At 36.1% G+C, this 26,227-nt stretch overlaps 1 protein-coding gene across 1 annotated transcript in view; it reads right to left on the reverse strand.

The window, feature by feature from the left end:
• LOC130884778 (proline-rich proteoglycan 2-like) overlaps nucleotides 1-25,897 on the reverse strand; it is a 46,749-nt gene extending 20,852 nt beyond the window's left edge. Inside the window, exons 1-3 of the mRNA XM_057785949.1 lie at nucleotides 25,834-25,897; nucleotides 24,707-24,742; nucleotides 23,524-23,904 (exon numbers count right to left, since the gene is read on the reverse strand). Of these exons, the coding sequence (XP_057641932.1) occupies nucleotides 23,524-23,904; nucleotides 24,707-24,742; nucleotides 25,834-25,897 (481 nt within the window). The remainder of the gene's footprint in view (nucleotides 1-23,523; nucleotides 23,905-24,706; nucleotides 24,743-25,833) is intronic.
• Nucleotides 25,898-26,227: the final 330 nt, after the last annotated feature.

The following is a 26,227-nucleotide window of genomic DNA, read 5'->3' on the forward strand; positions in this document are numbered from 1 at the left end:
ATCAGTCTTTCATAATTGCCTAGTTTTTGTATGGATTGGGTAGAAATTTGAAAGTATGTGGATTATATAAATCATAAAATGCCACATGGATGTTAATTTATATGATACTTCATTTACATGACTTTCCTGTGATATGTATATCAATTTCCTTGATGCTCAATTTTAAAACATATGGAGATATTCTGACAAAACAAAAATCACTGAATAATTGCTATAGATGATGAGAAAACCTGTAATGAAAGCTGTTGTGGTTTTTTTATCCCGTAAGGTGACAATAGATGTATTCTGAATGGATAGTGTATTTGCATTTGGTAATTTTCTCTGGTTCTATATAACTTGAGACACTCTCACAGAGCTCATGGAGTTGAAATTTAAAGCAGTTGAGTGTTGTGAATAATGTCCAATGTATATTAACAGGATAGTTTTCCAGTGTCTGCAGATATAAGATTGATGAAGGCGTAAACCACAAACAATCCAACAGGATCTCCCGCAACACAAGATGGGCAGGATTTGGAGATGAGGTGTCCCGACCAGGGCTGCCCTTGGTGAACTTTTTTCTGATAAGAGGAGGAGGAGAGGGGAAATTTAGGTATACATGCTCATGTGCGGACAGCTGAGAGATTAGCTGTTCTGGCGGAACTCAGCTTTGACCTTAGCTAGGTGAGTCCTGGAATAAAGAAGTTGATTTTGTCAAATATCACACAACTTGAGTCCTTTTCTTGACCTTTTTCAGTGTTAGTAACTTGTAAACGGGATTAAGGTTTTAGGTTAGAAAAATATCACCTAGAAACTCAGCAGAAATAGTACAAACAATTTGTGGAACATCTGAGGAGGAACACTGTCAGTCATTAATTTTTAAGGTGGGCCAAGAAATACACAATATGCAACAGGCTCATAAGAACTTGTAGTGGTTGAAGCAGTTGAGGATTGGCTCTTCTATATTACACAGCTATACCTGTTCTGGTTACAATCATGGAAAATTTAAATTCATCAAGTCACAAAGTTACTTCCGTGTCCTATTTTTTACTGAACTACAGAAAATACACAAAATATGGAACCAGTACATTTGGAATTCCCAGTTTTAACTTGTGTGGATTCTGCATTGATGTTCATATTTTGAGTCCAATTTCTTATCATAATTTCACTCTCAACGTCTTCTTTGTTCACATTATAAGCAATATTCGTTGTTGTTTTCTCAAATCATGGTGTCTGTGGTGACTGATATCAAGTGGAATAGCCTCAGAGTTATAAATTGCATTTCTATGAAAACTATGAATGTTGAATATTTAGAAAGCATTTAATAGCTGTCTTTAATTTTTCCTATTGTTGCATACCCATTTAGGGGTAGAACAATGGCTTGGCTCACAACAAAGAATATAAGAAAAAAATCCTTTTAATATTTTTTTAACTTCTATGAATTGAGAGTTTTGTACATTCTGAATATTAGTCTCCTGTGTGGATATACAGGTTGTAAGAGTTTTTATTTTACCCTCCTTATTTTTTATTTTTCAGGGTGGTACCTTTTAATTTCATCTAATCACCTTTGTCAATTGGGTCCTTCTTTTTTTATTTAAATCAATTTTAGAAAGTCCTCGGTATATGCGTCAAGGTTCCCTGTATCTTTCTAAACAGTTTCATATTTTTCTCAATTCATTAAAGTAAGGTTAAATTAAAAGCGTTTTAAATTTGGAATGAGTACTTTTTAGGGTAAATTGATATCTGTGTATTTTTATCTACATGTGGAGCTTCAATTTTTCAAGAGGTATTTGTTGACCATTTGGATTTCTTATAGTAATATTTTGTTTATGATCAACAAATAACACTTTTTTGAAGCTCAAAGGGAAGAGCTAAGGCACTAGTTAGCTGTAGAGGCTAGGCAATGGCTGCACATACCTATAATTCCAGTACTCAGGAGGCAGAGGCAAATAGATCTCTGTGTTTTCAAGGCCTCCCTGGGCTACACTATATTGATCTGTCTCAAAGAGAAACAACTAGGAAATGGAGGGTCACACTTTTAACTCCAGTATTTGGAGTCACTCTCCTTTAAAACGTGCATGAGGGAGATGGAGATAGGACTGATATGGATGTTCTGAGTGAGGAATATAAGGTGGGAGGAGACAGTTGATTATATTCAGCTTGAGGTTTCACAGAGACAGTCAGAGGATTTCTAGGTTTAGTGTCACCTATTTGAACTGAGGATTTAGTAGAAGTAAGAGCTCGTGGCTGGCTATTCTGGTTTTCTGATCTTTCAGCATTAACTCCTATATCTGGCTTCAGGTTATTATTATTAATACCAATTACAATTTGTACTATATTGTCTAGAATGGATATTTGACAGCTATGTTAATATTAAATGCTTCAGATACTGTGTGGGTTCTTTTCTTTTATGTAATTAATTTCATTGATCTACGCATGTATTTTTGCATATGTTCCATGCTGTTTTTCTTAATAAATCCTTGTAGTATAATTTTGCAAACACACAGACACACAGACACACACACACAGAGTACTATTTGGTTTCCTAACTTTTATTCAACCATGCATAAATCAAAAATATTTATCATTTAGATTTCATTTGAATACAGTTAGACATTTTTGTTTGTTTTCTAAAGATATAATATAAAACCAATTTACATTGAATAATCTAGAAATAAAATTAGTATGTGAGAAGGCATGTGCTTATTTCCAAAATCTAATTAATATATTTTCAAAAAGGGATTTCACTGGATTTTACTCTGTAGATCTGACTGGCATCAAAATCAGAGTTCAGTTTGACTCTGTTCTTGGAATGTTGAGATTAAAGTCATTTACTGCCATGTCTTGCTCTCTTTATAACTTTTAATTTGAGAAAAGAATCTCCTTTGGCTTTCTTGTCAAAAAATTTCTCCTAGAACCAGGCTCTAAACACAGTCGATGAATACTTTACTTTTACTTTTATATTTACTGTAATTCCAGAGAGTGCTATATTTTACATATCAACCACAAAACATACTTTGCAACTCTAAAGAAAACTGAAATATACTGCATCCCTATATTTATTTCCATCTCCACATTTCCTTCTTATATCTTGTTGCATTAAGTTTACTTATTAACTTCTTACAAGATAAAAAAAAATCCATTTGTCATTCTTATAGATATGTGGGCAGCTTACCAATTCCATAATATTCCCTTGTTTTTGTCTCTTTTTCCACATGTAAAAAAACCAAAATTGAGTTTATTGGAGAATATTGTTTTCTTTTCAATTTTTCAAAATCCAGAGTCTCTCACTTATATCTTTATTCTTTTGAAAGATTTAATTTATTAAGTGCGTGTATGCCATCATGCTGGCATTATAGGTGGTTGTGAATCACCATTTGATTGCTGGGAATTGAACTTAGGACCTCTGGAAGAGCAGCTAGTGCTGTTAAACTTTGAGCCATTTCTCAAGCCCCTTTCTTATAACTTTGATGTGGTTCTGATGCTTTGGATTTTCTTTTTCTGTAAAAATTGCTTTTACTTCACCAGCCTTTGACTTTTTTTCTTTGTTTTTATCCAATTGTACTTGGAATGCTTCAGAGTGATACTACTGCATTTGCCTTAGTCATTGAAAAGTCTAAATGTTTTTGATTCCCAAAAATCTATTTGCTGAAATTTCAATCCCAATATTAGGCTCTATGAAAGTATATATCTTGAAAATTAATTCTAGTTAGAGGAGGTCATGCCAGTGAAGGCCTTTTGTATCACAGGCGGCTCAGAGGTTACGAGCAAGTTAGATATAGCAGAGAACTGGGAATGGTCTTCAGAACACAATGGTGACTCACCACAGTTTTTAAACTCCTATCTTCTCCTATTCTAGAGTCTTACTCTCTCAGAAAGAGAGACAGAAAATGGAAATTGCTTTGCAACTATTATATTGACCCACTTTAAGTATGGTTTTGATGGTATAACCCACTGGAATAAATTTCTAAAGAATACAATTTCTGTGTTGTTATTTTGGGGCATAAGCTAGCCGGGCGGCTGGGATCCGGGTGGCAGGAAGCAGCCTGCTGCCTTTTTTACAAATGGTGCCCAGATATGAATAACGGAATCCACAGAAAGCCTGAGAAAGTTTGTGAATGAATCGAGCAAAGCATGTTTTCTTGGTAGCAGCAATTTGTTGGGTCTTCTCTGCTTGCTAGAGGCAAGAAAGCACTCTCATCTAAGAGAGGCTTCCTGACTCAGCTTTAGCTGCAAAACCTTGCAGCTCTTTTTAGAGGTCCTGCCATAAAACACTTAAACGGTGTTGATGAAAAGCTGAAAGCATGCTTTTCGGTTTTCAGCCGTAGCAGGAAAAAAATTGTGCTGTTTTAAAAATGACAGCTTTTTGTGCTGTCCTGCCAGGGCAAACTCTCAGGCGGGCAGTCTGACTGAGTGTGGTCTGTGAGCAGAATACTGCAGCTTGCTTGCTGGCAGGGACCTTAAAACACCACAGAGTTGTGGCAATAAAACTGTCTATAGCAGCTACCTCTGCCATGAGACTGGAAAGCAAAAAGATGGGATGGATTCATCTGGCAAAGCCACAGCTTTAATCCTACCTATATTGTTTGGTAAATTAAAGACTCGTATGGTCAGAAAAAGAGAGATATACACTAAAGAGAGATTCAAAGACAAAGAAAACCTCTAAATGGTTTACAGTGTGTTAAAAATATATGCAGGATAAAGGTTAAAGTTCTTAAAAGTATAAAAGAAAATGAAAGAAAGAGAGTAGTTTGGGTGTGGTGGTACATACCTTTAATCCCAACACTTGAAAGTCAGAGGTATATTGCCCTTTGAGACTTCAAGGGGCAGAAGTAGATTGACCTCTGTGACTTCAAGGTGTGGTAGCACAAGCCTTTAATCCCAATGCCCGGGAGGCTGAGACAGCTGGATCTCTGCCAGTTCAAGGACAGCCTGGTCTACAGAGTTATTTCAGGTCAAAGATATACAGAGAATCAGTCTCAAAATATAAAAATAAAAGAAATAGAGGTTAAAGCAAAGCTGCAGAAAGATGGAAAATACACAGAGAATCTTGATACTGTATGCTATTATGCTCTCTTTGAATTGTTTGAATGCTGAGGAAGGAGCAACAGCTGCTAAAAGATATTTGTTTATAAATGATGCTGAACTAATCCAAGATAAATATTTTGAAAATACCTTGACTTCAAAATTTGGATCTAAGGTTATGCTGATTTAGAAAAGTCCTAATTTTGTTTTCACAGAGGATTAGGCCCTGTGGATTGCTTCTATCCCAATATGGTATGATAGACCACGCCCTCCTGAAAGATTGCTGTGAACACCCTCAAAAAATTATTTCACTCAACTGCCGACTGAGATGAACCTGGCACACGGGTTACACCATGAAAAACCTAAATAACAGTGCCCCCATTCAGCATAAAGCAGTTTGGAAAGAAATAATTGTGACCATATTCCCAAATATTGTTTATAAATGATCTTTTACATTTAAAAGGAGATATGCTATAGATATGGATAATTTACATGGGTATAAGTTTTGCTTTGTTGATATAAATTTAAGGTAAATTTTGTTATATGAATATGTATTTCTGATATTGATTAAGGTATTGTGATGGAGTAGTTCATTTAAAAATGTAATGTGAAATTAGAAAACATAGGTTGTTAAAGGATAATCATCAATAATAGGCAAACTTGTTTTCATGATAGTTAGGTTTTCTAGATGTGCATAGATATACTTTAGATAAACATTCTTCATATCTTTCAAAGACTACAGAATATGACATTTAATGTTTTAATAACTTGGGGCTTTTCCTGACAATGAACACATCTGCTCCTGGCAGTACCAATCTACTTCAAAAGGAAGATGGGCATCGAAGAGGCTCCTTATGGAGTTTGATAGCCATTTGGGCAAGAAACTGCTCTTGCCTGTACTGGTGCATAAACTGGACACAGAGAACCTGCAGAAAGAGGACTGTTGAACTTGCCTAAAGGTGAGATGGTCTTACGGCGTTCCTGATTCATGAAGAGTCTGTGAGATATTCTACAGGACACAGCAGATAGTGCCTGACTGCCTTTGAAATATCCTGCTTCATGGAAATGTCTGCTGGAAACTATGGGCCTGTACAGAGGAACTTTGTGTGACTGTCCAGGCAGTGAGATGTCTCTGTGATTTCTAGAGTTTTGTAAGTTGTTACTTCTCATTTACTTAGGTAATATTATATCCTTCTGGAATCTTTGATAGAGTTGAAGAATAGATAGATAGTTATATTTGTTTTCCTTTGTTATGATAAAAGATAAAATAGATATAAATATTGTAACTGTAATTCTTACTTGATAACTGTTTTGTTATATGTAATTTTGCTATGTTAAAGTTAAAGCCTTCATTTTTGTTTAAACAGAAAAAGGGGAAGTGATGTGGGAGGGTCTTCTGTTTTGAGTTGATTTCATTGGTTAATAAAGAAACTTCCTTGGCCCTTTGATAGGATATAAAATTAGGTAGGTGGAGTAAACAGAACAGAATGCTGGGAGGAAGTGAGGCAAATATCATGCCTCTCCTCTCTGGGTCAGACGCCATGGATCCAGCCACCAGGTCAGAAATGCTAAATCTTTCCTGGTAAGCTAACACCTCGTGGTGCTACACAGATTATTAGAAATGCGTTAATCAAAATATGAGAGTTAGCCAATAAGAGGCTAGATATAATGGGCCAGGCAGTGTTTAAAAGAATACAATTTGTGTGTTGTTATTTCAGGTGTAAAGCTAGCCATGTGGGAGCTGTGCAGGAGGAAAAGTAGACCTGCCCACAGCTCCTTCTACAGGTAGGCCTTCCTAGTTTCCATGAAGAGGACCATGAAAAAGTTGGTGGTTGACTCTCTTGTGTCTTCACATCTACACCCTCACGTTCATCAATAGCAGAGGGTTTGGGGTACAGATTTTTTTCCTATTAAAAATAGAAAATCATCTGCCATTTTCTTCTTAAATGTACTCATGAATATTTTGTGTCCTCTATCATCCAACCTAGTACTTATCATGTTATATCATTTTGCACTTTCCAGGAACCCCTTTTATTTATCATTTGAATCTATGTTTATGTTTTTGTTTGGGTTTACTTTTATGATGGGCCTAGTTTGGCCTCAATTTTTCTACTCTTCCCCCTGTTTCAAGTGTTAATATTATAGGGATGAGCCATAATAGGTAGCTCTAACCTCACTTTTCTAAGGTTGGTTTTTATTTTTTTAAGCCAATATTTGCCAACTATGTATTGTCTATTCTACAAGCCATCATTTGATTGCTATAGGTCTCACTGGATATTGTCCTGAACTCCATTTTGTTTATCTTTAGGACATACCTGAATATTCTCATGAAAAATCATGAACTATTGAGTTTCCATAATTGAGTTTGCAAAGCTCTTGTGTAATTGTTAAATTTAGAGTGAGGTGTGTGTGTGTGTGTGTATGTGTGTGTGTGTGTTGTATGTCTATGTGTTGAGGAAATTTAAAGAGTATTTGGATTAATTAAACTCATAGAGTTCCATGTGATTGTGCTTCTTAAGACAGTGCCCTTATCCAGTGTGTACCATTGGTCCCATACTATAAAAGTGTGAATTTGCATGTGAGTCTTCTATGAACAAGTGCTGAGGATATTTTAAAGGGAGCCTTAAAGTTCAAGCCTATACAACTTTCTCTCAGTTTTCAAGTAAAGGTGTTACAATAAGCTATATGGGGTGGGTCAAATAATATCAAGGTTAAGAAATCAACTCAGAAAAGGTTTCATCTATCCATGTTTCTTTATTATTGTTCCTCCTCTTTTTTCTTATTTCTATCAGTTTTCCCCATTGCAAGCATTCCCAGTCTTATATATCCTTAAAGCCAGCAATTCCCCAGCCCTAGCAGGTTCCAGTGCTGAAATTCTTATGCCCCACAATAAATCAGAAAATTAATTATACACACAGACACAAACACACACAAACACACACAGGTACACACACACAAACATAGGTCCATAACTGTTAGCTCAAAGGTGGATAATGCACATCAGGTGAACGTCATAATAGATAAATTTAGCTAAGAAAGTAAAGAAATCATCAAGGGATGCATTTTAGAGGGCAAGAATTAGTGTGGTATGCTATATTTTTAGGGGTTAAAAGAGCTAAAAAGTTTATTTTCAGTGCACCACATTTTTCCTCTGCTAGCATACATAGAATCAGGTAACCAAGCACCATACACAAACAGTCAGGGAAAAGGTATGGTTCTCGATCAAATATCACATACACCAGATGTTGCATCCTCTATGGGCCTAGGTCTGGGGTTTTTCATTAGATGGTAGAAACAAAGAAGGAACCCATGTCTCTAAACTATTAATTCTGGAGTATCTGTTATCAGTTGTTCTGGTTTTCAAGTAAAACCGGAGCATGAGCTTGGGCTAATAGTATCGATGTCCTTGGATATTTGTCAATGTCTTAAATGGAATGTACTCCCCTGGACCATAAGCACTGACCAAAAAACTGATGATAAACATGTTTGTAGCAAGGAAGGCCTTTCTGTTAACCTAGACGAGAGGAATAGGAAAGTGGCAGTGAAAAACTGTTTTTACACATAGGTATGGGAAGACAGTTCTTAACTGTGGGTATTAATTCACAAATGTGTAACAGAAGGGGAGTTAGCTACATTGAAAGTCTACAGCAAAATACAGCTACTCATTCACAAAACACTAATGCCAAAAAGCCTTGCCCTTTGGTTCAAAAACCTTCACTAAGGCCCTTGGCTTTGATTAGTCACTAGTGAAGAAATGACTGAGCATTTACTGTATAATGTTGTGGCTTGTAGCAATATTATATGAGGCCCAAATTAATAGTGTGCTTTTGATAGATAATGTGAAAACTGCAGAGATACAATGGCAGGTATTTTTTCCTATATTCATAATAGATGCATTATGAAAGCAAAATATATTATCATATGGCAAATTAACTGTTGTTATTTCAATATCAGAGTAATCTTGTCCCACGGGCCTTTAGAAAGTCAAAGGAGCAGTTACATCGGTAAACAGAGCTTACCTGTGCCATGGCTGCTCTGATAGAATTACTCAGAAGCTTGATATTACTTATAAATGCTTGGCTAATAGTTCAGGCTTGGTATTAGCTAATGCTGAAATCTTAAATTAACATATATTTCTTATCTACCTTCTGGCACATGGATCATGATTTGGTATTTTATTTTCTACACATCCAAATTCCTCTGCATCTCTGATGTCTTCTCTGATACTGTCCTTCTTCCGCTCGATATTCTCAGTTTGGTTTCCCACCTATACTTCCTGTCTGGTCACTGGTCAGTCAGTTCTTTATTAACCAGAAAGAATAACACATAATTACAATGTAGAGAGGAATGTTATACAGCATTTCCCCCTCTTATTAAATAGGAAGGTTTCAAACTTCATATAGTAAACTGTATATAACAAAACAGTTATTAAATAAGAATTGTAGTTAGAATACCCAGTCTATTTGTATTTCACAAATCTTACCTAATAACAGCAACATCTGACTTTTTTAGAGTCACCCTAGGTACTTCTATAATATTGGGGCTCTCATCTTTGTCCTATGAATCTAGATTATCTCACAGACTTTCCTGAGAAACAGGGAATTTTGAAGGATTGTATTTGACTACGTATTCGCAGACTTTGGCAGTTACTTTCTTTTGCATCCTGCAGGTCCAGATTGGACAGAATACTTATTGGCAGCAACTGAGGCATGGTTGGCTTTTTTTTTTTTTTTGCCTATTGGGCTAGTTTTCATCACAAAGAAAACAAAATCTCTATAGAGTTTCTTCAGCGACCCTTTTCTTCTCTGTAGTGGATTGATGTTGCCAGGAGCAGACATGTCTCACTGTCATAAAATCCATATGATATTACAACAACTTAAATCCCATATTCTGAAGTGTTTAAAGACCATCTATCTAAATATATCTTTGTTTTAAATTTAAAAACATATCCAACATGTCTCTAAGTTTGTCTGTATTAGGGAATCCCTACTAGCCTGTATTTATTTTTTATCCTAAATAGTTGATATTAATAACTTTGATGGACTATAAATTTGCATTATATTGTTAAATGATATGCATAGGTATAAAACCATATATATGATTAGGATGTATAAAGTGTGTCCTTACAAAAATACCCTTACTTATAACAAAATTCAAAAAATACCTTAAACAAGAGTAGAAACATATATACATATATAACGAAAAAACCTCAGATTTGTTTCAGTATATAAAAATCCATATCAATGTAAAATAACTAAGACTAGCAGCTGCTTTCTTGTTTTAAAAGTAGTTTCAATAATCTTTCCTTTTATTCTATCATTTCTATAGTCCTCTTTTTTCCCTTCATAAAGAGAACCTTGAATTTAATCCCCTTAATTTAGCTTTTCTTGGCTATTGCCAATAATAATTTGCAATCAATCCACCTTTAATGATGATAAATATCCATAACACATCTTTTCACAATGTGGGCATTGTTCTTTAAATTATTTCTTATTGTTTAGGTTTACTGGTATACTTGGTTCCCTGTGAATTCCAGATAATGGTTAAATCTTGGCTGGAGTATTTGTGAGACTGGATCATCTCCAAGCTAGCAACCTTGGAGCTGTTTTAGATACGGAATTGCCTGGACTATTCATTTTCCTTAGTGTTTTTTTCTCCTTGATCTGAAAATATATCAAGTATTAAAGGTAACATGAATTTTATATATGGAATCTGGTGTGTATAAGTTACCTACAGATTCTTTCTTTATGTTTGAGTGGGCAAAATATATGCTACATGTTTTGTAGTTTTTTAGGGTTATTTCTTTATGTCTGTAGTCAGAATTTGCAGAATCAGTCTAATCTGGTCATACCATCTTAAATAAATGCATAGCTTCTTATTTATGTCTAAAGGCATTACCACTTCCTCAGAGTAACATATCTTTGACTCCCATTTTGAAATTGAAACATTTTAAAAATATATAGGTTGACTTAGTTCAGCAACTTTAATACAAAAACAATTAGCAGCCAAAAACTTAAAAACATAGTTACACGTAAGACCGAGACATTCTGTATACTTCCAGTCTTATGTGACATTTTCTTTTATATTATTTTATTCCCTTCTTAGGGTCTTTAATTAATACTTTAAACGTGTATGTATATATATATATTTTCTTTTTTTAATTATTTATTTATTTATTAAAGATTTCTGCCTCCTCCCCGCCACCACCTCCCATTTCCCTCCCCCTCGGCCAATCAAGTCCCCCTCTCTCATCAGCCCTAAGAGCAATCAGGGTTCCCTGCCCTGTGGGAAGTCCAAGGACCACCCACCTCCATCCAGGTCTAGTAAGGTGAGCATCCAAACTGCCTAGGCTCCCACAAAGCCAGTACGTGCAATAGGATCAAAAACCCATTGCCATTGTTCTTGAGTTCTCAGTAGTCCTCATTGTCCGCTATGTTCAGCGAGTCCGGTTTTATCCCATGTTCTTTCAGACCCAGGCCCCTTGATGAGTTCCCGATAGAACAGCCCCATTGTCTCAGTGTGTGTGTGCACACCTCGCGGTCCTGAGTTCCTTGCTCGTGCTCTCTCTCCTTCTGCTCCTGATTTGGACCTTGAGATTTCAGTCCGGAGCTCCAGTGTGGGTCTCTGTCTCCTTTCATCACCTGATGAAGGTTAATATTCAGGAGGATGCCTATATGTTTTTCTTTGGGTTGGGTCTGGCTTACCTCACTCAGGATAGTGTTTTCTATTTCTGTCCATTTGCATGCAAAATTCAAGAAGTCATTGTTTTTTACTGCTGAGTAGTGCTCTAATATGTATATATTCCATACTTTCTTCATCCATTCTTCCATTGAAGGGCATCTAGGTTGTTTCCAGGTTCTGGCTATTACAAACAATGCTGCTACGAACATAGTTGAACAGATACTTTTGTTGTATGATAGGGCATCTCTTGGGTATATTCCCAAAAGTGGGATTGCTGGGTCCAGGGGTAGGTTGATCCCGAATTTCCTGAGAAACCGCCACACTGCTTTCCAAAGTGGTTGCACCAGTTTGCATTCCCACCAGCAATGGATGAGTGTACCCCTTTCTCCACAACCTCTCCAGCAAAGGCTATCATTGGTGTTTTTTATTTTAGCCATTCTGACAGGTGTAAGATGGTATCTTAAAGTTGTCTTGATTTGCATTTCCCTGATCGCTAAGGAAGTTGAGCATGACCTTAAGTTTCTTTTCGCCATTTGAACTTCTTCTGTTGAGAATTCTCTGTTCAGCTCAGTGCCCCATTTTATAATTGGGTTGATTAGCCTTTTACAGTCTAGTTTCTTGAGTTCTTTATATATTTTGGAGATCAGACCTTTGTCAGTGGCAGGGTTGGTTAAGATCTTCTCCCAGTCAGTGGGTTGCCTTTTTGTCTTAGTGACAGTGTCCTTTGCTTTACAGAAGCTTCTCAGTCTCAGGAGGTCCCATTTATTCAATGTTGTCCTTAATGTCTGTGCTGCTGGGGTTATACGTAGGAAGTTGTCTCCTGTGCCCATGTGTTGTAGAGTACTTCCCACTTTCTCTTCTATCAGGTTCAGTGTGTTCGGACTGATATTGAAGTCTTTAATCTATTTGGACTTGAGTTTTGTTCATGGTGATAGATATGGATCTATTTTCTTTTTTTTCTTTTATATTTTTTATTTATTTCTTTTTTAATTAAAATTTCCACCTGCTCCCCGTTTCCCATTTCCCTCCCCTCCTCCCAAATATTGCCCCCTCCCCCCACTTCCCTCCCCCTATCCCCACTCCTCTTCTCCTCCCCCAACTCCATTCCCCCTCCCTCTCGATACTGAAGAGCAGTCCAAATTCCGTGCCCTGCGGGAAGACCAAGGTCCTTCTATCTACGTCCAGAAAGGTGAGCGTCCAAACAGGCTAAGCTCCCACAAAGCCAGTTCATGTATTAGGATCGAAACCTAGTGCCATTGTCCTTGGCTTCTCATCAGCCTTCATTGACTGCCATGCTCAGAGAGTCCGGAATCAACCCATGCTTATTCAGTCCCAGACCAGCTGGCCTTGGTGGGCTCCCAATAAATCGGTTCCACTGTCACAGTGGGTGGGTGCATCCCTCCTGGTCCTGATTTTTTGCTCATGTTCTCCCTCCTTCTGCTCCTCATTTGGACCTTAAGAGCTCAGACCGTTGCTCCAAATTGAGACTCTGTCTCTACCTCGATCCATCGCCAGATGAAGGTTCTAAGGTGATATGCAAGATATTCATCAGTATAGGATAGGGTCATTTCAGGTTCCCTCTCCTTAGTTGCCCAAGGTACCAGCTGGGGACATATTCCTGGACACCTGCGAACCCCTCAAGAGTCAAGTCTCTTGCCAACCCTAAGATGGCTCCCTTAGATAGGATATATACTTCGCTGCTCCCGTATCCATCCTTCCTATATCCCAACCATCCCAATCCCCCGAGCTCCTCCCATCCTCCCCTTCTCATGTTTCTCATCCCATTTCCCCTTTGCCCCATGCCACCTCTCCCGCAAGTTCCCAGTTTTTGCCCTGCAATCTTGTCTACTTCCCCCTCTCCATGCGGATGACTATATGATTTTCTTTGGGATCGCTTTCTTATTTAACTTCTATAGGATCACACATTATATGCTTAATGTTTTTTATTTATGGCTAGAAACCGATTTTCATTCTTCTACAGATTGACATCCAGTTTTGCCAGCACAATTTGTTGAAAATGCTCTCTTTCTTCCATTGTATACTTTTAGCTCCTTTATCGAAAAGCAGGTGTTCATAGGTTTGTGGGTTAAAGTCTGGGTCTTCTATTTGATTCCATTGGTCGACTTCTCTGTTTTTATGCCAGTACCGAGCTCTTTTCAATACTGTAGCTCTGTAATAGAGTTTGAAGTTAGGGATGGTAATGCCTCCAGACGATCCTTTATTGTATAAGATTGTTTTGGCTATCCTGGGTTTTGGTTTTTCCATATAAAGTTGATTATTGTCTTCTACAGATCTGTGAAAAATTTTGATGGGATTTTAATGGGGATTGCATTGAATCTAGAGATTGCTTTTGGTAGAATTGCCATTTTTACTATGTTGATCCTTCCAATCCATGAGCAAGGGAGATCCTTCCATTTTCTGGTGTCCTCTTCAATTTCTTTTTTCAAATACTTAAAGTTCTTGTCAAATAGATCTTTCACTTCCTTGGTCAGAGTTACCCCAAGATATTTTATGCTATTTGTAGCTATTGTGAAAGGTGATGCCTCTGATTTTCCTCTCTGCTTCCTTATCCTTAGTGTATAGGAAGGCAAATGATTTTTTGGAGTTGATCTTGTATCCTGCCACATTACTAAAGGTGTCTATCAGCTGTAGGAGTTCTTTGGTAGAGTTTTTGGGGTCGCTTATGTATACTATCATATCATCTGCAAATAACGAAAGCTTAACTTCTTCCTTTCCAATACGAATCCCCTTGATCCCCTTATGTTGTCTTATTGCTATTGCTAGAACTTCAAGCACTATATTGAAGAGGTATGGAGAGAGTGGACATCTTTGTCGTGTTCCTGATTTTAGTGGGATAGACCTGTTAGTCGCGAAGAATTAGAAACTGTTATCAAAAATCTCCCTTCCAAAAAAAAGCCCAGGACCACATGGTTTCAATGCAGAATTCTACCAGAACTTCCAAGAAGAGCTAATACCTATACTCCTTAATGTATTTCACAATATAGAAACAGAAGAGTCATTGCCAAATTCCTTTTATGAAGCTACAGTTATCCTAATACCAAAACCACACAAGGACCCAATCAAGAAAGAGAATTACAGGTCTATCTCACTCATGAGCATCAATGCAAAAATTCTCAATAAAATACTGGCAAATCGAATCCAAGAACACATTAGAAAAATTATCCATTATGATCAAGTAGGCTTCATCCCAGAGATGCAGGGCTGGTTCAACATATGCAAATTTATCAATGTAATCCACCATATAAATAAACTGAAAGAAAAAAACCATATGATCATTTCATTAGATGCTGAAAAAGCATTCGACAAAATTCAACAACCCTTTATGATAAAGGTCTTGGAGAGATTAGGGATACAAGGGTCACACCTAAATATAATAAAAGCTATTTATAGCAAGCCGACAGCTAACATTAAATTAAACAGAGAAAAACTCAAAGCTATATATTTCTTAAGATTGTCTATATCTTCCTATATCTTCTCTTTTTTTTCCCAAATCTTAAAGACATTGTAACCCATTTAGAGCTTTTTATCCACCTGAATATCTCTTTATTGAATATCTTTACTGACTGCATGAGCCTTTCAACTGCTAAATGACTTGGCTAGGATCAAACCCTCTGCTTTGGCATCTGGCTCTGCCCTGCCTGCTTCACTAAGAACTATGCTTTATGATGGATGTATTGACATAAAAGCCATTTTCATTAATTCAATTTTTGGGTCAATGCTGCCATTAAGTTGTGTGCCAGCAATTGTGCATAAACCCCATATTAGTGTTTGATGTAGCATGTCCTTTTAAAATAGCCATGTGTCTTTTGCCACTATTATTCCAACAGAAATCTATTTCTCAAAACGCCCATGCCTCTCCTTTACACTAGCACATAGAGCCTACTGAGAAAGACAGTTACTAAGAAGCCAAGTTTGACTCCATTTTTGAGTGTTTAGAATTCTTCTTTAAGCTAGTCAGGTCTTATGTGAGAATTCTGTCCCCTAATTAAAATTCCAATTGTTATTTTAAAAAAGGTAAATTAGGTATGAAAGAGTAGGGTTACTACATATGAGGAGGAAATTTGGTAAGAAAGATTAGAGCTACTATGTACAAGGTGGAAGTATTTAGCCCTGTCTCAACTGATATGTCTGACTTGTTGACAAACCCCAAGACGATTCACCATCTCTGAGGAATGGATATAGACTAGGGTAGGTGGAAGATTTGCAGAGCAGGAGTGGAGGCAGAGGAAACTGAGATTGGTATGTAAATAAGAAGTTTGTTCTTATAAATAATATTGAAAAATAAATAAAATGTTTATTGTCAAAAAGATAAGTTGAATAAAATAATATTATCTGTAAATTTGCCAAATATAAATGAACTTAGTATTATAACTGCAACTCCTACTAAATAACTGTTATATATATATATGTATGTGTATATATAGTGTTTTATATGTATATTAAGTATAAAAACTTACTTTTTAATTAATCTTAAAGAGGAGAATGTTATACACTAATCCTTTTTTACACTATAAATATGTACTTTCTCATTGATTATAAAGGAACAGACTGGGCAGGAGCAAAACAGGAAGTATAGACAGTACAGCCAAACTGAGAATACTGGGAGGAAGATGGACCGAATCAGAGAAGTCATTAACAAACACAGAGAGATACAAGATGAACATGCCGTACTTAGAAAAGTTACCAAACCTGACAGCCAAACTTAGATAAAAATATGGATGTATTGAAAATATAAGAATTAGTTAGTAACAAGCCTTAATTATTCCCAAGCATTTATAAATAATAATGAGTCTATGTGTCCGTTATTTGGAAACTAATGGACAGGAAGAAAAGTCTGCCTAATTATGCCTTTGTTAGGATCCTATATTTATCAGAGGTGATCCTGACATAAAGGACAGTTTTATACTTTCAGTAAGGAAAATGAAGTCTGAGACGAGGAGCATAGGGATACTCAGGTAGACTTCTTCACATTGTGTACTGTGGAACAAGTGCTTTTGGGGGGTAGGCGGTCTTTGTCTTGGTTTGGTGGATCTTAGAAAAGGACAGCAGACTCGATGAAATGATACAGACATTTGCCCTTTCCTTGAACCTCTTAAGTATTGCCAATTTGTAAATCAGAACATTCTGTAAACTTCCCCCCAAATGTCATCTATGAACTCATGAGGCATAATATAAATAATTTATGGAACAACTCACCAAAAAGACATTAACAAAGGAGAGGTTAAATGATGGGCAGGATGCCCTAGGCTCTTAGTGACCTGGAGGTTATTAGAGCCCTTAAGTAATCTGTGTCTGGAATGTAAATCTTGGACTTAATAGTCTCCATAGAAAGCACACCTTCTACCTTCTACTTCCCACTACAATGTGTACATTTTCTAAACTTCCACAACAATCATACACAGATTGAGAGAAAAAATAAGAAGAATTGTATTTTAACATGGATTTGTGTGTTACCCCATATATTTCCTCAGATTTCTATTTCTCTGGTTTCAGAAGAAAATCTGAAAGTTGTGTTGCCATATAAAATATGTTCTGCCCATCTCTTTCTTAGGTTATTTGAGATTCATGTGCTAAATACCTTCTTTTGATTCTTTCTTTGTTAATTTGTTTTTGGTTTTTCGGGAGTCAAAGATTCATGAAATTTTATACTTGTAAAAATGTGATAGACCAATAAGCCAGTTTACTCTTTTTCTTGGCACTTTTTTTTGGATACTGCATTCTTTATCTTCAGAAACCTTGTTTGCTAAGTTGTCTTCAGATTCCTTAGGTGGATGCATTCATTCTCCTGTAGAGTGTGAGTGAGGATCCATTCAGTTCTTTTTTCAAATTGAAGTCTCTTGATTTGAGGATGTTTGCTGTTAATCTTTCCCAAAAATTACCACAAGCTCTTTCTCAATGTTCATTTTCTGTTCATAATGAGGAAATTTATCATTAATAAAAGGTACCAATATCCTGCTGATTTGCAAAGTCTTAATTTTCCTTTCAGAATAAACTCACAAAAGTTTTTCAAATAAGTCTTTAATTTTTTACTTAATTTGTGCAGTAAAAATTACAATTTTCTAAGCTACTTACATTAGTATACATTTTGTATATTGATAGAAATTTAAGGATACTTTTTAATACTGTATATGTTTCTATTTATGTTTAAGGTATTTTATATATTGATACAAATTTAATGTTATTTTTGTTATACTTTATATATGTTTACTTCATTTTAATATTTTTCTATATTGTTACAAATTTGAGGTTATTGTCCTTATACTGTTCATATGCTTCTATTTTTCCATAAGATATGACCTATACAACTTATACAGCTTGCTCATTTATGCAATGTGAAGTTGCAGTCCTTAAATGTTATAATAATAACATTTTATTATTTATATAATTTATATAATTATTTTATAGGATAATAAAGAAATCATATTAGTTAGGTTTTACCGGTATACAGACATATACTTCAGAAAGGTAGGCAATTCAAACCCATCAAATATCTGTAGAACATGGAATTTGAAATGTTTTATTAACACAGGCTTTTGTTGTCATGAGAATTATTTGCTCTTGACACCACCAATCTAATGTAAGGTGATCTTACTTGATAATTGTTATTGTATGTAGTTTCAGGTTTGTTAAACTGGGTAACTTTGCTTTCTTTTTGCACAATTTTGAATAATAATTGTCCTCGTATATAATTTTACTGTATTAGAGCTAGAACCTTTCTTCTTAAATAAAATGAAAGGGGGTGTTACAGGAAGCCTGTCTGTGGTCCACTAGCCAATAAAGTGGAGTCTTTTGTCCAAGAGGCAGGGTTTTCATTGAGAATGGACATGAAGAAGGCAGAGGCAGTTTCCAAGCCAGGAACAAATGATAGAGGATATAAGATGTGACTTAGTGACTTAGTTCAGGGTCCTCCTTTGTTAACATTTCTTCATGGATTTTGCTTGATAATAAATGGTAAACACATCATTTATCATTCTCTTAATCAAAAAGTAATTATTTATTTATGGAAACTAATCCTTTAAGAAAAAGTAATAAAATAATTGGTTATTTTGAATGAGTTTCGTGTTTAAGAAATTGACCTACATATTTTCCTAATAACTCTTTTGACAGGTTTGGCATGCAAATGTGTGTTTATGAAAATGCAAAGTATATTATACAAACACAGCTTTAGGATATCATTACAAGATTCAGCTACTATTCATACATGCCAGGAAATACATCAGTTTCGCTATCTGAAGTTTGGGGATGACAGATGATATTTCCTTCAGGAACACTGCCTTAATAACCTAGGTGCATGACATATTTTTCAGAAATTTAACAAATATACTTTAATCGGTAGATAGGAAAAGCATATCTTTCATCAACATCTTGATGCTATTTGAAGACAATACTGTATCATGAGGTCTTAGAAACTGAGCAATATGACCCAATTATGACATAATTTCTATATGTATTTGTGTGGGCATAAAATATTCTATTTAGAAGGGCTGATATGTAAAGTTAATATTTCATTGGGGCTGCAGAGATGGATCAGTAGTTAAGACTACTGTTTCCCTTTCAGAGCACCTGGGTTTGGGTCTCATCAACCATAGAGTAACAAACAACAAGTTATATTTCTTATTCCAGATATTCTATTCTCTCCTCCATAGGCACTACATGCATGTAATACATAGTCGCACATACAGGCAAAACCAACCCATTTATAGAAAATGAAATAAATAAATCTTGTTAAATGTTATACCTAATGAGTGCTGACCTTCTTGGATCATATTGTGTATTATAAAAGGGCCACATGACACAACACGCACCCTTAAATTTGCTTTCTCACAGGAACTTGATCACATAACAAGATATTGACAAGGACATGCTGTCAGATTTTTACTCTTTTTTTATTTATTTATTTTTATTTATTTATTTATTAAAGATTTCTGCCTTCTCCCCGCCACCACCTCCCATTTCCCTCCCTCTCCCCCATCAAGTCCCCCTCCCTCATCATCCCTAAGAGTAATCCGGGTTCCCTGCCCTGTGGGAAGTCCAAGGACCATCCAGCTCCATCCAGGTCTAGTAAGGTGAGCATCCAAACTGCCTAGGCTCCCACAAAGCCAGTACGTGCAGTAGGATCAAAAACCCATTGCCATTGTTCTTGAGTTCTCAGTAGTCCTCATTGTCTATTATGTTCAGCAAGTCCGGTTTTATCCCATGCTTTTTCAGACCCAGGCCAGCTGGCCTTGGTGAGTTCCTGATAGAACATCTCCATTGTCTCAGTGTGTGGGTGCACCCCTCGCGGTCCTGAGTTCCTTGCTCGTGCTCTGTCTCCTGCTCTTGGTTTGGACCTTGAGATTTCAGTCCGGTGCTCCAATGACCCAGCAATACCACTCTTAGGAATATACCCAAGAAATGCCCTATCATACAACAAAAGTATATGCTCAACTATGTTCATAGCAGCATTGTTTGTAATAGCCAGAACCTGGAAACAACCTAGATGCCCTTCAGTGGAAGAATGGATGAAGAGAGTATGGAATATATACATATTAGAGTATTACTCAGCAGTAAAAAACAATGACTTCCTGAATTTTGCAGGCAAATGGACGGAAATAGAAAACACTATCTTGAGTGAGGTGAGCCAAACCCAAAAAGAGGAACATGGGATGTACTCACTCATATTTGGTTTCTAGCCATGAATAGGGGATGTTGAGCCTAATATGCGTGATCCTAGAGAAGCTAATTAAGAAGGTGAACCCAAAGAAAAACATTTAGGCGATGAAAGGAGACAGAGACAAAGATTTTTACTCTTAAATGGACTTCAGAGAAAATGGATACTTATTTGATCTTTTGATCTGTTAAAAACCACAAAGTCAGGTTGGACTATAATCTGTGAACATACATAGTTTTTTTTGAAGTTTAACTAACATATGTCAGATAAAATGAAGTATTTATATATGTGCTAGAGTGTGAGTCCAGGGTTCAAGCATGTCTACAATACTATACTACAGAGATGTAAGACAGCTTTGAAGCTATATTTTTAGGCTACATGTTGCCAAGGATGAGGTATTGGTTTAATTCCAGAACAACACTCTTCTAGTAATATTCCTACATGCATCATAGTTGGAAAGATATAGATAGGAATATTGATATAGATATGAAGGTAGACATGAAGAAAGGATTTTGGCTGTGTGCAGAGATTTGGAAAAAATTGTGAGAAAACTCAGGAATGAATACAGTAAATGCATATATATGTGAAATTGTCAAATCATAATTAAATATAAGATAAATTAATTGAAATAAACAATGATAATAAGATATTTAAAGTATATAAGAAATAAATTTTCTTCCCTGTATTGAGGCTTTTCAGCTGTTTTTGGCTTTGTAGGTATTTGCCTGAAAACTGCCTAATAAAACTATTTTGCCACTTGAGTAAATTCTGATAGTTTTATTGACAAATTGTCATATTTTATTGGAGTTTTATGATTTTTTAACCTCTCTCATACATCCAACTCCAAACTATTGCTTTCAGCTTAGTTTCATAGTTTCTTGGAACATTGCAAAGAAATTATAATTTCTTCTTATAAAAGGAGATATTATTGCTATTAGGGTTGGTGATAATGTTGGTTTAGACATACAAAGCCTGTTTCTGAGTAAGCAGAGGACTCTTCTGGAACAGAAGTATGTTTGATGAATCATTTAGATTACTGACAGTCATGAAAATTCATGGTTTTATTATGACATGCAGCTATGTGTATATTGTAGATGAATGTGGTTAGCCGTGTCTATGAATATACATATAAATCTTACCCTACCTTGTCATATCATCTTCACTGCTCATTGCCCTATTGGATTCATGGCCATCCAAAGAATTATTTCTACAAATGTTTAAGTGTCAAAATTTCAGAATGACACCAAATTGTCATTTCTGTGAATCCCCCATTGTGCTATTTCTATGAACTCTAGTTTTCATAAAGAATTGTGTGAAATGTGGAAAAGAAGAATATGATCTAGGTAAAATAATAAAATTTGAATAGAGCATTCAAAAACAGCAAGTTAAGAGTCTAAGTATTATGTATCGACATAAATGAATGCAGACAGATTATAAAAATATATACAGCTTTAATGGGGAAATAGACTTACAGGACCACAGGTTCCCGTGGAGAACAGCAAAGCAGAGAAAAGAGGGGCTGCTGGGATCACGCCCAGCAGATTTATCAGTAAACATTAGCCCGAGGCGAACACGCCCCCAATAGTTGGGGCTTATCCCTACAGTATTAAGGCTCAACTATTTGGAAGGTTTAAGAATTTTTGAACTTTTTGAACATCTAAACATTTTGTTTTTACCTTTCTAGTTTAAATTCAACAAAATTTAAAATCAATGAATAAACATTTACAAAACCTAAAATTAATATTGAAAGATTGCTCTAAGGTATACGTAAAATATTTAAAATTTTTATTTGCCATTTAGGACCAGGTATATGTTATTTATAAAAATACTAGGGAGATGAAAACAATGAACATCTGGCCCCTAAGACACCATTACATATGTAAAACTGTCCAAGTTGAGGAAGAATGTGAGCTGGTTGACACTTGAATGCCCAAAAGAACACCAGCTGCAAAAACAGCAACTTCCTAACATGTAAATTGTGAACAGAGCATGTTACCTGTGAGAAAAGAAAGAAAGAACTCTTTTTGCGTGTACTCCTAGGGAGCTAGTCTATAGGGCTCTAGTCAAACAACACACATGATATACTAAGAGCATGTTTATATACTTTTATCTGTTAGATATTTTCAAATTGAAAATCATGTCTTATGTGAAGTCTCCTGCTAAAATCAGAAATCTCTGGGAAATACAGCAAAGTTGTGGGCAGAACTCCTGGTAAGAAGAAAAAATGGGCGGTATCTCAAATGATAGTGAACTGATTCATAAATGGAGAAAGTAGGACCTTTTCTAATGAAACTGAATGAAGAGGTCTATAATTGTCTTAGGTTTAGCCACAGTCCCCAGATTTCACTCATACATGCTCAGACTAAAAAAGCAACAAAGAATAATTGCAAGCTAAATATTTTATTGGAGTGTTGAAGGTTCTCTTAAAACATCATTGCTCCATTGAAATGACATTAAAGGTAACTGTTTTCTACTCCTCCTGTAATAAACAAACAGATAAATAAGGTCAGGGAGAAAAAAAAAAAACATCCCGTAATTCAAACATTTTCTGAGATAACGCTTATTTTTTGGGATAACTAACACTGTTAGTGTTAAGACATTTGATGGAGAGTGAATTTAAATCACATTTGTCACAGAAATCAAGGTATAGAGAACTTTTAAGTTTTAGATGTATATTTATGCCTTTTGGAAGATGGTGGTGATCTCTAGAGTTTGGGATTGTGCTGTTGGCAGAAGGCTCTTCATTCGTTCCCTAGTATTTAACCCCAAAATAAGCACACAGAAACCATATCATTTAAATCATTGTTTGGCCATTAACTTAAGCATATTGCTAGATACCTCTTTTATCCTACCTAACCCATCTACATTAAATAGTTCATCACTACAAGGTCATGACCTACCAGCAAGGTTTCAGCTGGGGGCTCATGCCTTTCTCCTCTGGCAACTCCATGGCTTCTCACTAACTCTGCCTTCTTTCTCCCAGCATTCAGGTTAGTTTTCCTGCCTAGTTCTGTTCTGCCCTATCTATAGGCCCAAAGAAGCTTTTTATTAACCATTGGTATTCACAGCAAGCAGAGGGACTCCCACATCTTTGTTTGAATGATAAAGTGTCTGATTATTTTGTCATGCTGATGAACCATTTATTTATGTAGAAAATTTCTAGAGGTTACTTGCCTCTGCATCACCGTTCCCGCCATCTTCATCACTGCCCTCACCCTCCTCAGGTGGGCCTTCTGGTTTTTCAGGTTTAGGAGGGGGAGGAGGATGCTGGCCTCCCTCGTGGGGTGGGCCATGTGGTTTTCCAGGTTTAGGAGGGGGGGGAGGAGGATGCTGGCCTCCCTCCTGGGGTGGGCCATGGGGTTTTCCAGGTTTAGGTGGGCGAGGATGATGTGGTGGTTTTTCTGGATCATTTCCACCTTCTTCATTGTCACCCTCATCATCACCAGCATCACCATCTTCGTCATCATTGTCAGAATCAGAAGGGCTTGGTGCATCTCCAGGAGGGGGTCGCTGATGCTGTTGAGCATTTCCCTGGCTTTGGTACTCTTCCTCTGCAAGGACATAGAACCATGTAGAAGAAGTTTAATTTTCTCTTTCTCCCAGAATTTAATTTTTAAATGTTTATCATAATAACTTTCTTATGGCTCAACTTTTTGGACAAATATTTCTTCTTAAATTGGATTAAAGGTGATTTTGTTTTCATTACAATTCCCAGACAAAAGTGATGGAACAGGAAACATTTTTAATGGTATTATTTAGAATTAGGCAATGTAGCAATATGTGACAGCAATGCTGTATTCTTAAATGTAGTATGTTGTTTTGGGTCTTATTACCATGTGGAGAACAAAAGGAAGTATAGGAAAGAGACTAGAAGATTTTCCATTCAGTTTTCCTGCAGTGCTTTTGTATGTATTACTCAGCTTTGGGTGCAGAGCTGACTGAGAAAAATAAATTTTAAAAAGATGAGAGAGTCTGAGATTTGTGAAACTACATATCTAGTGTGGAAGCATATAATTCTAAAAGGAATCAATGGGAAAAGGATTCTTTGATCAACACATACAGTCATGGAAGATTTTAAATGAGGACACTCAATATGCTCATCATATGCAAATCATTGCTTCCATCTGTGAAAGAGACAAAATGTTCCTGGCATAAAACCTGACTTCCTACTCTTCCAGTGTATTGCCCTCTTCTAGGTCCTAGAGACAATGCAGGGGAGCTTTTCTATATATCTCAGGGTAAGCTGTCACATGCTAACTTCATAAAATAAAAAATTATAAAGTTTTATAGAACTGAATAATTCCAAAAATAAATCATGCTTAATTGGTTCATATAGGATGAATCTGGCCCTACCTAAGAGCTGAGCAGAAGAGTCTTCATAGATGATCTCTAGAAAATAAGCACAAGAGAAGTGGAGGGTTACTTACAAGAATTTTCAGCTGGAAATACAATGACATTCAATAACACCTTCACATCAATTAAGAAGTATTTTATTCTTGGACAGTGCTGCTGTTACTGCTGCCAGAATGGTTTCTATGATCAGGAACAACCCTATTTTGTTTCTTAGTACCTCTGGCAACCCTTACTGTTAGTCTTCATTTTAATATAGGAATTTCATTCTGACAGGTTTATGTTTTCTATGTTGTTCTTGTTGACTTTCATTTGCTATATGAAACATATCCACAGGTATTTCATACATGAAGTAAAAATAAGCATTGCTGTAATTTTTTTGTGAAGAACAATGAAAATTGCATATGGGTCATTAAAATAGAGAAAGAATCCCAGAAATATATCTCAGTCAGTAAAAGTGCTTGTCTGATGACTTGAATTCAGTTCCTGGAATCATATGGTAGAAATACAAATCTTGCTGACAATATGCTGTCCTCTAACTGGAATGTTAAAAAAAATACTCTCTCTGTCTCTCTCTGTCTCTGTTGCTGTTTCTCTGTCTCTTTGCATGTGTTGTATCTGTGTGTTGTCTCCCTCCTTATCTTACACATACACATACATGTATTCACATACACAGACAGTTCTGTATGCACTCATGCTCAAAAATAATTTAAGAAATTATTCACTAATATTTCTAGCTGATTGTATACAGTTTCAAATTACTACTTTTTTCCTTGTCTCAAAAACAACTATGAGATATATTTACTTATTTCAGTTTTTGCTCTCTTCTGTACAACAAAGTTAGCAATATTTACTATTGACTTCTCATAATTCCTTGAGAATTGAGCTTCCCTCCATCACTTGTCTTTTCACAAATGCACTCATGTTATTTTGTTGTAAAATAGTTTCTTAAATTTTACTATAAGCAAAGTCTAATATCCAGTGCAAAATGAAAATATAAACATTCTACTATATTTTCCTAATCATTTGTTTCAGTTTCTAATTTATCTTTTTACATTTCTCCCAGCACTATATTTCAGTGTGTTGCCCAACTCCCATTTCATAGAACCAATGTCTACCCTATTTCATACCTGCATTTGATCTCTGAACTGAGCTCAGGGCCAACAAGGCTGCTGTGAGTAGAACCACCAGCATCTTGGAGGAGGCTTTGGAGTTGCTCCCAAGTCTGTGCTGGGGGAAGCAAGGCCAGAGTCTTTATAAGGAAGGTAGAACAAAGGCACTTTTCAGGTCCTTAGTAGTGACTTGACCTGACACAGCAGGATACATTGCACCTCTGACTTTTGTTTGAGACGTTCGCCTAGAAAGATGCATGGGGGAGGAGGTTGTCAATGGCTCAGTTCACAATCGTAAAATATAAAATTTGTACAATACTGTTGATGTGATTCAGGTATCGCCCAGATATTAGAAATAAAATTTTGTTTAAGCTCTAGTTTGATATAACCATGACTCTCACCATGTTAGTTG

The sequence above is a fragment of the Chionomys nivalis genome, chromosome 1 (genome assembly GCF_950005125.1).
Source record: "Chionomys nivalis chromosome 1, mChiNiv1.1, whole genome shotgun sequence".
Lineage (NCBI taxonomy): Eukaryota > Metazoa > Chordata > Mammalia > Rodentia > Cricetidae > Chionomys > Chionomys nivalis.